This window comes from Sinocyclocheilus anshuiensis, unplaced genomic scaffold (assembly GCF_001515605.1).
Source record: "Sinocyclocheilus anshuiensis isolate Anshui unplaced genomic scaffold, SAMN03320099.WGS_v1.1 scaffold206, whole genome shotgun sequence".
Taxonomy (NCBI): Eukaryota; Metazoa; Chordata; class Actinopteri; order Cypriniformes; family Cyprinidae; genus Sinocyclocheilus; species Sinocyclocheilus anshuiensis.
The window spans coordinates 50,628-63,092 of NW_015542358.1; the positions used below are offsets into that span (position 1 = coordinate 50,628).

General features: G+C 34.7%; 2 protein-coding genes across 2 annotated transcripts in view; one reads left to right on the plus strand and one right to left on the minus strand.

Moving 5' to 3' along the window:
- The window catches only part of mapk8ip1b (mitogen-activated protein kinase 8 interacting protein 1b), a 15,396-nt gene extending 10,867 nt beyond the window's left edge, over window positions 1–4,529 (plus strand). Inside the window, exons 10-11 of the mRNA XM_016490680.1 lie at window positions 673–771; window positions 4,382–4,529. Of these exons, the coding sequence (XP_016346166.1) occupies window positions 673–771; window positions 4,382–4,454 (172 nt within the window). The 3' untranslated portion in view covers window positions 4,455–4,529. The remainder of the gene's footprint in view (window positions 1–672; window positions 772–4,381) is intronic.
- A 2,539-nt stretch (window positions 4,530–7,068) lies between these two features.
- Window positions 7,069–11,871, minus strand: mrpl21 (mitochondrial ribosomal protein L21). The gene is made up of 7 exons (XM_016490681.1): window positions 11,862–11,871; window positions 11,779–11,824; window positions 11,287–11,372; window positions 10,261–10,424; window positions 8,186–8,238; window positions 7,312–7,415; window positions 7,069–7,219 (listed from the first exon to the last, which is right to left on the minus strand). The coding sequence occupies exons 1-7, from the start codon at window positions 11,869–11,871 to the stop codon at window positions 7,155–7,157; spliced, it is 528 nt and encodes a 175-aa protein (XP_016346167.1). The 3' UTR covers window positions 7,069–7,154.
- Between the last annotated feature and the right edge of the window lie 594 nt (window positions 11,872–12,465).

Here is a 12,465-nt window from a genome sequence, read left to right on the forward strand (position 1 = left end):
CGGCGCTTGCGTAAACTACGCCAGAGCGCGTACACACCTCACGCATCGGATACCGTGCGCACACCCAAAGACAGTTGGACATAGTGGTGTATTAGAGGTAAAAAATGATATAAATACTGTTCGGTTTCTGGCACAAACCGATCGTTTCGTGTCTTAGGACATCAGTGTGTCGTCATGAGCCGCAGGGTTTAATTTGGATTTGTCTGTGCATGTTTTTTTTACACTCATAGACTTTGTTACCATTGCCATGCATTATACGACTGATAGACTGCAACGGTTGGACTTAAAAATCATCAAATGTGTTCTACTGAAGAAACAAAGTCACCTACATCTTGGATGCCCTGGGGGTAAGCAGATAAAAATCACATTTTCATTTTTGGATGAACTATCCCTTTAAGGTCCTGAGAGGAACAATTTGTTGTACCTACTGCAAAACAGATTTATTAAAGGAAATGGAATTGAAATAGTAAAATTCCAATAAAAATACACACCTGTGCCAAAATGTATGCAGTTGGCAATAACACAGGCAAAATTAATAAAAAAAAAATGCAGCCTCTGTGACCATAGAGACTTCTTTCAAAAACATAAAAAAATCACAGCGAGCCCAAACTTTTAAACAGTAGTTAATGCGTTAGTTCTGTGGGTTTTATGTAACGTCTGGTATCTCCACAGGTATTTTGGCTTTATTACCAAACATCCAGCGGATGAGAGGTTCGCCTGTCACGTCTTTGTGTCTGAGAACTCCACCAAACCGCTTGCAGAGTCTGTGAGGTCAGTCTGGCTTTATCTTGGCTTGACGAAGCTTGAGTTTACTGATCTACTGTTTAAGCTTTTCCTTCTGAGACTATATTTAGTCTGCATCTCCTCCTGGAGTTTTCAAGCTACGACCACCAACCTCGGCTCAGACATCCAGACTGGTCTGACTCGGGCTGCTATATCATTTCTAATTGACCGGACTCGTGTTTTTCGTTAAATGGATGATCAAAACTACTAATAAATCCCATAGACTTTCACTGAGGGGCATCAAAACTTTCGTACAATAACACATATAGGCCCGGTTTCATAGACAGGGCTTAGCCTAAACCAGGATTAGGCCATAGTTCGATTACTAATTTTTATAAAAATGACACGTGTTTAAACATGTCAAAATCATGCGAGCAACATGCTAAAACATGCTAGCAACTTGTTAAATCATGCTAGCAAGCTGCTGTATTATGCTAGCACTGTGTTAAATCTTGCTAACAACATGTTAACTCATGCTAGCAACATGTTAGCAATGTGTTAAAACATGTTAGCAACATGTAAACTATGCTATCAATGTGTTAAAACATGCTAGCAACATGTTAAAAATATGTTAAATCTTGCTAACAACATGCTAAACCATGCTAGCAACATGTTAAAACATACTGTTAAAACACAGTAGCGAAGTGTTAAAACATGGCAGCACCATGTTAATTTATGTTAGCAACGTGCTAAAAAATGCTCGCAACATGTTAAATCATGCTAGCAGTGTGCTAAGACATGCTAGCAATGTGTTAAATCATGCTAGAAATGTGTTAAATCATGCCATCAATGTTCTAAACCAATGCTAGACACATGCTAATCATGCAAGCAGCATGTTAAAATATGTTAGAAACATGTTTGATAATGCTAGCAACATGTTGAAGCATGCTAGCAATGTGTTAAATCACGCTAGCAACGTGCTGAACTCAACAAAATGCTAAACTATGCTAGTAACATGTTAAAAAATGCTAGACACGTGTTTAAACGTCAAAATCATGCGAGCAACATGCTAGCAACTTGTTAAATCATGCTAGCAAGCTGCTGTATTATGCTAGCAACATGTTAAAACATACTAGCACTGTTAAATCTTGCTAACATGTTAACTCATGCTAGCAACATGTTAGCAATGTGTTAAAACATGTTAGCAACATGTAAACTATGCTATCAATGTGTTAAAACATGCTAGCAACATGTTAAAACATGTTAGCAACATGTGAAAAACATGCTAGCTTATTTCTTTAAAATATGCTAGCAAAGTGTTAAAACATGTTAGCAATGTGCTAAATCATGCTAGCAACAGGTTAAACATGTTAAATCATGTCATGCTACATGTTAACAATGTTAAAACATGCTAAAAATGTTAAATCATGTTAGCAATATGTTAAAACATGTTAGCAATGTGCCAATTAATGCTAGCAACCTGTTAAACATGTTAAATCATGTCATGCTACGTTAACACTGTTAAAACATGCTAAAATGTGTTGAATCATGTTTGCAATTTGTTAAAACATGTTAACAATGCTATATCATGTTAGCAACATGTTAAATCGTGCTATCAATGTGTTAAAACATGCTAGCAATGTGTTAAAACATGTTAGCAACATGTGAAAAACATGCTAGCTTATTTCTTTAAAATATGCTAGCAAAGTGTTAAAACATGTTAGCAATGTGCTAAATCATGCTAGCAACAGGTTAAACATGTTAAATCATGTCATGCTACATGTTAACAATGTTGAAACATGCTAAAATGTGTTAAATCGTGTAAGCAATATGCTAAAACATGTTAGCAATATGATATATAACGCTATCAATGTGCTAAATCATGCTATCACTGTGTTAAAACATGCTAGCAAATTTGTTTAAAAATGCTAGCAAAGTTTGATGCTAGCAAACATGGTAAAAATGTTGTTTAGCTTCATGCTAAATCACGCTAAAACATGTTATATCATGTTAGCAACGTGTTAAAACATGTTAACAATGTGCTAAATCATGATAGCAACGTTAAAATCATGTTAGCAATATGCTATATCATGTTAGCAACGTGAAAAAAAATATACTTGCAAATTTGTTTAAAATGTGCTAGCAAAGCATTAAAACATTCTAGTGTTAAAATATGCCAATTCATGTTACCAACATACTAAATCAAGCTAGCCACATGCTGAATCATGCTTGCAACATGCTAAAACGTGTTAGCAGCATATTAAATCATGTTAGGAACTTGTTTGAACATGTTATTAAAATTTAATTGACTTCCAATACAATTTTCAACTTCAAGCTTTTCAAAGTTATTTCAAACTCTTAAACAACAGTTTAACACCATGTGCATCACTGTGTCTATCTCTCAGCATGTTTCCATGGTGAGTTTTGTCCAGACGAGCATCTAGACTTCCCTGTGTCCTCTTGTTGCTAGCAACATGTTAAAACATACTGTTAAAACACAGTAGCGAAGTGTTAAAACATGGCAGCACCATGTTAATTTATGTTAGCAACGTGCTAAAAAATGCTCGCAACATGTTAAATCATGCTAGCAGTGTGCTAAGACATGCTAGCAATGTGTTAAATCATGCTAGAAATGTGTTAAATCATGCCATCAACGTTCTAAACCAATGCTAGACACATGCTAATCATGCAAGCAGCATGTTAAAATGTTAGAAACATGTTTGATAATGCTAGCAACATGTTGAAGCATGCTAGCAATGTGTTAAATCACGCTAGCAACGTGCTGAACTCAACAAAATGCTAAACTATGCTAGTAACATGTTAAAACATGCTAGACACGTGTTTAAACGTCAAAATCATGCGAGCAACATGCTAGCAACTTGTTAAATCATGCTAGCAAGCTGCTGTATTATGCTAGCAACATGTTAAAACATACTAGCACTGTTAAATCTTGCTAACATGTTAACTCATGCTAGCAACATGTTAGCAATGTGCTAAAACATGTTAGCAACACGTAAACTATGCTATCAATGTGTTAAAACATGCTAGCAAAATGCTAAACCATGCTAGCAAGCTGTTGTGTTATGCTAGCAACATGTTAAAACATACCAGCACTGTTAAATCTTGCTAACAACATGTTAACTCATGCTAGCAACATGTTAGCAATGTGTTAAAACATGCTAGCAACATGGAAAATCATGCTAGCAACATGTTAGAAACATGTCAAACCATGCTAGCAACGTGCTAACAATGTGTTACATCTTGCTAACAACACGTTAAACCATGCTAGCAACATGTTAAAACATACTATCAATGTGTTAAAACACAGTAGCGAAGTGTTAAAACATGGCAGCACCATGTTAATTTATGTTAGCAACATGCTAAAACTTGTTAGCCACTTGCTTAAACATTTTATCAATGTTTAAGACAACATTTTAATAGCATTTTATTGACTTGTTATTGAGTGAAATCTTCAAACTGTAAGCTTTTTAAAGTTTCAAACAAGGCTTTGTCAAGCCAACATCAATGTTTGTTTATAAACTTTACTCATGTGCTACAATATAATGCATCTGTAATATATTGCACTCAATTTTTCATTCTAAAACTTTTTACTGGTTCAGAAAGTGTTTATTAGTATATTCTCTGTCTTCCTTAACAGGAAAGCTTTCCAGTTGTACTATAAAGAGTTTGTGGAGGTCTCGTGTCCAACAGAAGACATCTACCTGGAATAATCTCGGACTACAACACAGCAGTGTATATTACGACTATGCTACATGAGTATATGGGAAATAATAATATGTATATAATCAAAGACTAATATATCTGACAAAAAGGACCAAACGAGATGAAGAGTGACTGACTGAGGCTTGTAATGTGAGGCATATGACCTGGTTGTGTGTAGACTGACGCACAAAAGAAGAACCAAATGAAAAATTGTACAGTAAAAAAGGCTGAAATTATTTTCCAGATATTGATGATTTTGGATGCTTTGGATGAGGCTTTCATCCGTTTCTCTGCTCTTGCTGCTGCGCTGCACTTCAGGCTTCATAGAGGATATTTTTTCATAGCACAAAACCATGCATTCTCATAAAATATTAGTAAAACATAAACGGTGACCAGTTTAACGAGACGAACAAATCTGCCATTTCAGCTGCTTGCGATGTCTTGATGTCTGTTGTGTTTTACAGGTATACCAGCATCATTCATTCCTAAGACAAGCCTGCAAAGGGAAATTCATAAGTATTATTCATTTGAAACGGTAAAATAGGACTTCTTTGTTACGCAGTTAGTCACCAAATGAAAGACAGATCTATACATAGCTACAAAGGAGTTACAGGGCAATTTTATCATATTAATAGAAGTCATTAACAGCTGATCAGAAAATGTTTTAGGACTTTCAGTATTCCTTTTGGATCACGACATTCCCTCTTATAAGTGCAATGGAAATGGTTAAACTACATAATAATAATAATAAATACTAGTGCCACAGGCTCCTGTTAAAGCTCGAAGGTAAATGAGTTTGGAAGAGCTGCATTATTTTTGGCTTGGTTTTAATAAACTCCTGAGGCATTTCTTGTGAAAGCAAGACCTTACATCAGTGCGAACAAATGATGTGCAAATGATGTGCTCATTAAAGACCTGTTCATCAAGGCACATTTGTAGATCACTTGTTTCATTTAGATACCAATATACTACAAACTTAATATATTTAATGGAGATAATACATGTTCTACATTTGTTTTCCAGATGTTAATATTGCGCATTTCTGTGAAAGGCTTATGAATCATTATAAATAACAATATGTAAAATTTAAATCAATACTTGGAAAGGTTTCTTTACGCAGAGGGTGCCAGCGACCTGGGGTTTGTTGTTGTTTCACTTCACAGCACGATATTAAATTAAATTAAATTATTTTTTAATCTTGGTCGAGCAACATTTAATTCATTAGACCCTATCACTCATTCTTTGAATTTTACAATGTTTTTTCAAAGCTTTTCTATACAGATAACAGACCAGATCCTTTAATATTTAAAACAGGTTTGCGTATAATTAAATGGAAAAATATTACTATTTACAATTAATCACCTTTATACTGCAACGGGCAGGTAAGCCATTTTCTGTGAATGTGCGAGACTTCCGTTCATTAGCCTAAATTAGAAGAATAACAAAGCCCTACAAACCAGTGTTTATGATTAAAATTTACATTAAAATAATATGATAATACCACTTTGCAATTAAGCAGAATAAGGGGCTGTTTTTGTACAACCTGGAAGCAAATGATACCGGAAGTCCTGCACGTTCAAGTTAAACGACGCATTTACGTTAAAAATAATTATAAATGCCGCGATTATAAAGTCAATTATTACACTGCATTTAAATATACTTGCACCAAGTCAAGTTTCTTTTTACCTGCTGTTGCTAAGCCTTTTAGCCAATCAGAGTTGAGCACATGAACGTGACGGACAATCAGAGGCGTTTCAATGAAAGTTTCTTTTTACCTGCTGTTGCTAAGCCTTTTAGCCAATCAGAGTTGAGCACATGAACGTGACGGACAATCAGAGGCGTTTCAATGAAAGTTTCTTTTTACCTGCTGTTGCTAAGCCTTTTAGCCAATCAGAGTTGAGCACATGAACGTGACGGACAATCAGAGGCGTTTCAATGAAAGTTTCTTTTTACCTGCTGTTGCTAAGCCTTTTAGCCAATCAGAGTTGAGCACATGAACGTGACGGACAATCAGAGGCGTTTCAATGAAAGTTTCTTTTTACCTGCTGTTGCTAAGCCTTTTAGCCAATCAGAGTTGAGCACATGAACGTGACGGCCAATCAGAGGCGTTTCAATTAGTCACCACGCAGAAGATCCGCTCAAAACGCCAGTTTTGCTCAATGCATGTACACTTGTCTTTTTAATAAGTCGACAACATCCAGATAGAGTCGCAGTTTACGTGCCAAAACCTCATCTGTGTTACCCAGTTAGACATTATCTGATAAAATAAGCAGAATTCACAGCTGCTCCTCACAAACTCAATTTATACGCATTCAAATGGCATCTAGCCTGATGAAGGTCTATTGAATTATCTGTTCACTGCTTCACAAAACTTCATCGATCATGTTCTTAATAGCTCAACAGACTCAAGGATTCGTTCCATCTGTATGAGACAAACACATTTACTGTGACACAACAGACGTTATACACAATAATACGCAGCAACTCACTGCTCAAGACAAAAATGATAGACACATATCTGGAAACTTTATTTATTTACATGGTCTCAAACATGAAACTTGATCGTTATACACAATAATACGCAGCAACTCACTGCTCAAGACAAAAATGATAGACATATCTGGAAACTTTATTTATTTACATGGTCTCAAACATGAAACTTGATTATGGCACATTTCTACTGGCAAATGCACCACGCTGTCAGCTGGTCAAAGCAGTTTTGGTGAGACGTCAATGGTGTTGATCCGTAATACAGTCTGCGGCTGAATAATGACTGTGGAGGGAAAAAAGTTGAATTAATGCATTGATGAAAAATTCAAACCATGAAAGACTAAACATCTATTTTGGATTTATTGTTCCTCATACTTCTCTTTCTTTGGAATCGATGTCTCTTCCAGAATCTCATGTGAACCATAGGCCAGGATTCGGTCTTCTCAATCACCGTAGCGTGAACTTGTACTAAATCACGGCTGAGCATTACAGGAATATAATAACATAACATAAGCTCTACTAACAGAATCTGAGTCAATTACCACAGAGAACAACTGAATAACTGACTGAAAGATAAAGTGTCATCAGATATTCAACTAAAACCTATCAATGCATAACAGTGACTTTTCATGAACCCCCCAAAAATATATATATATTTGTTTTAAATGTAGATGCACCGAACTTTTGTGTCCATTCTACCACATCTATATAAATCCACAATCCATCATAACATCAGCCCATGCATAATAGATTAATAAATGTGCACAAACTCAAACCAGATGGGAGCAAACAGTAAACAAAAACAAAAAACAAAAAAAGTTTACCTACAGTAAAACTCGTTTTCTAGCAAGAATACAATTTTGTATTGTCTATTATAAGTGCATTTCTGCACACATTTTAGGTTTGTTTTGCACGGGAATGCGGAGCATTTAAACACTTAAACTCACGAATGTCTTATTTTCCACTAAGTAATGCACTCTGGGTATTTAAATGCAAGTATGTGATCGTCAGACTTGTGCATAAAATAAAGCAAAGATTATTTATTAGGAAAATAAAATGACAGAATATACAACATTGTGCCATGGCAAACTGCTAATTATTATATATAATTTTTTTCTTAACAAACTGAGGTCAAAACAATTACGTGTTAATCTTGCATCCATGGTGTGTCAATTTTGATTAAATTATGACTGTATAAACCTCATATTAGTTTTAAACTAATGAAACTAGAATTAAATTTGCATCTTACCTGAGAAGTGGTTTTCCAACAAGAGTGAAATCATTTCCTCCAACTAACAGCACCTGCAAAGAAGCGCTAGCATGAAAACTTCGATTACTATACAAATATGTATCTTGTGTTGCATGCAAATAGAAGGCAACAAAACTAACAAAATTTAGGAAACAAAACGTGCATCTACTCAGTTCAGGAATAATGCCACGGAGAACGTGCACTTGTTGCGTAGCTTGTAAAACGCCATCTTTTTTGCATTTACCGTAACGTCTTGAATTACACACAGTTATATTTGTTGAATTATTTCTCAGTATCAGCCAAATAATGAATGATATGTAACTGGAATAATCTCCAGGCATGTGACCTCAAAAACAAAATGACTTAAAATACATAGGCAATAATAATTAGTTCAAATAAAGTATCAAAAGCTGTTTTTATTGAGCAAAACTGTTAAAATACATAATGTATTATAAATAGTGCTGTCAAACGATTAATCGCATTCAAAATAAGTTTTTTTTTAAATGTAATATATGTGTGTACTGTGTATATTTATTATATATATGTAAATACACACATACACGTATATATTAAATACACACATGTATTTACACGTATTTATATATATATATATATTATATATATATTTAATATACAAATAAAAATGTTCTTAGATATATACATGCATGTGTGTGTATTTAAATATACATAATAAATATACACAGTACACACACACATAATATGTAAACAAAAACTTTCATTTAGGATGCAACTAATAACGATTAATCGTTTGACTGCACTAATTATAAACAAGAGCTAATGTACATTACGCATTATAACAAATGCCAGCAGAGGGCGCCAACGGCCTGACGATTGCTTTACACTTTACTGCATAATTTAATATTTCATTCAAATGTCCACTTAATCTTCAATATTTGGTTATTTCTTTATGATAGAAAAGCCACAGCCACTGTAATTTCTTCAATATGTGGACATCAAAACGTGTGAACTCAGAGAGGGGGTTTGAGCTTTTATTCTGAAATCGCGATTAACAGTTAGCATATTAAAAAACAGGTATCGATGTATTCTCCTGGGATTGCACAGATATAAATGATTTACCTTACAAATCTGATTAAATGAACGTTATAATAAACCCAAACTCACAACAACATGCAGGGATGGAGCTTGATACGCTCCGCAGATGTAAATGATAAGAGTTTGTGTGGAGCAGCATTTACTGTGAACCTACACGCATGTAAATAATTAAAGCGCATATATTAAACCTGCATATATTTATTTAATTAAATCGTAGCGTTTGTGAATTCTTAATAGCATGATGCTTTAATATGATTTTGAAATGGGTTTAATATGTGACCCTGGAGCACAAAAGCAGTCTTAAGTCGCTGGGGTATATTTGTAGCAATAGCCAACAATACATTGTATGGGTCACAATTATCAATTTTTCTTTTATGCCAAAAATCATTAGGATATTAAGTAAAGATCATGTTCCATGAAGATATTTTGTAAATTTCCTACCGTAAATATATCAAAACTGAATTTTTGATTAGTAATATGCATTGCTAAGAACTTCATTTGGACAACTTTAAAGACGATTTTCTCAATATTTAGATTTTTTTGCTCCCTCAGATTCCAGATTTTCAAATAGTTGTATCTCAGCCAAATATTGTCCTATCCTAACAAACCATACATCAATGGAAAGCTGATTTATTTAGAAAAATTGACACTTATGACTGGTTTTGTGCTCCAGGGTCACATTTGTGGAACGCACCACTTCCGGTATTTTGCAAATTCCTCGACACGGCCAAAATGCAAACGAGGATTTTTAAAAATCGAATACTCAAATAGAATCAAGGATTCATTGAAGCCCTAAAAATCTTACATATCGTGCCTTTAAATCGTGGAATGGCCTTAAAATTTTTTAAGGACCCAGCTGGCCATTTGGATAACGACGACGACCCAAAAACATTTACATGGATCATCCCACTGAGGTCAGAAAACACGGAAATCCCATCCCCGAGTCTTTGCATCTGCAGTCTGTGTGAATCTGAATGCAGTGTTTGAGTGGATGAGAAAACCTTCTCCATTCTTATCCTGTCGCCACAAGCCGCATCAATGTGGTTTTCAATGAGGATCAGGTCTTCATCGGTCACTTTCCACTGACGGCTGGCGAAATGAACCACAGCAAACAAGCGTCCGCACTCTCCCTTCTCAATCAGCCCGTTCACCTTCTGCACGACCGCTGTGAGAGACGTCATTAAAACAAGAACATCCGACTCAAAATCAGCAAAACTCTCATTCTGCTTTCAGGGTATTTACAGAATGACGGAATAAAATGCAAGACCTTCAAATGCTAAAATGAAAAAATTAGTGCGGTCAAACGATTAATCGCGATTAGTTGCATTCAAAATAAAAGTTTTTGTTTACATTATATATGTGTGTATAATGAATATATAAATACACACACATGCATGTATATATTTTGAAAATATTTACATGTATATATTTATATTCACAATTTATATTATATATCAATATATTTAATATATAAACAACATATTTTTACTTAAATATATACATGCATGTGTGTATATTTATATATGCATAATAAATATACACAGTACACACATATATATAATGTAAACAAAAACTTTTATTTTGGATGCGATTAATCGTTGCCCAGCACTAATATAAATATACATATATATAATAAATATATATATATAAAGAAGATGGATATATATAAACATAATTTTGCAAAAGCTTTAGTTTACAAGTGTCTCAAACTGTTCTGTCCCCAAATTCCATAATTAAGATTTTTAACAATATTTAAGACTTTTGTAATGCAATTTCAGAATTTAAGGCATGCTTTTATATAAACGTGGTAGCGTTAATTGGTTTTCACTTCAGTTATTCAACTAGGAGCCAATTTCACTATATTTATGGCATGTCAAAATCATCAATGCTCGTCTGAATATAAATGCTTTTTGAGAAAGTTAGCAACCAGATGTCAAGTACATCAGTTGAGAGCAAAGCAATCATTTAGCTCAATTTTCACACATTTTTAGCGTTCACAGCTGAGCTCAGATCAGCCAAACACTTGCCTTGATGCCGTCTTTCCTCTTCTTCAGGATCAAATGCAGGTAGTTCAGGCCACGGCGGTCTGGAGAGTGACGTCTGTGGAACATTACTGTAACAGCACATTAAACTAGGTATGCATAATAAATACACAGCATGACTTATCACGATATATAAGAACATGGCAACTATTACATGTCCTCAACAAGTCTGAAAAATGAAAATATTCTTTGAGGTATACAGACCAAGGCTGGAAAAAGAGAGCTACTGTTAACAAAATACAGAAACACACTTCCATAAAAGCATATATATACACATTTTGGTCCAATCACAAATAAATAAATTTATCAGCAGCATCAGCAGTGGGTGCTGTTGGTACATTTTATCCATCATTTTCTAGTGTATCTCAGGTGGCCTGCATTTCACCAGCAGACTAACAGCTGAAAAGACTTATGTTATAGTTTAAGGGATCTCAAAAGAGAGCAGAACACACATGCACACTACAAGATGATGTTTACCTGGCAGGATAAATGATGCTGCTGGAGCTCTGGAAGCCAAAACCACCTGCAACACGAGACGGGGACTATTCAGAGATATATACAGTGATGCATGAGAGACCCTGGAGCACAAAAGCAGTCTTAAGTCTCTGGGGTATATTTGTAGCAATAGCCAACAATACATTGTATGGGTCAAAATTATACATTTTTCCTTTAAGCCAAAAATCATTAGGATATTAAGTAAAGATCATGTTCCATGAAGATATTTTATAAATTTCCTACCGTAAATATATCAACACTTAATTTTTGATTTGTAATATGTATTGCTAAGAACTTCATTTGGACAACTTTAAAGGTGATTTTCTCAATATTTGGATTTTTTTGCACCCTCAGATTCCAGATTTTCAAATAGTTGCATCTCAGCCAAATATTGTCTCAATCCTAACAAACCATACAACATCAATGGAAAGCTTATTTATTCAGCTTTCGGATGATGTATAAATCTCAATTTCGAAAAATTGACCCTTATGACTGGTTTTGTGCTCCAGGGTCACATATACGTTTAGAAAGCAAATTATAGTGGTATTTGAAATTATTATTATAGTTATTACTATTATTTGACACTCTCACACTCACACACACACCCACACACCCACACACACACACACACACACACACACACTCACTCACTCACTCACTCACTCACTC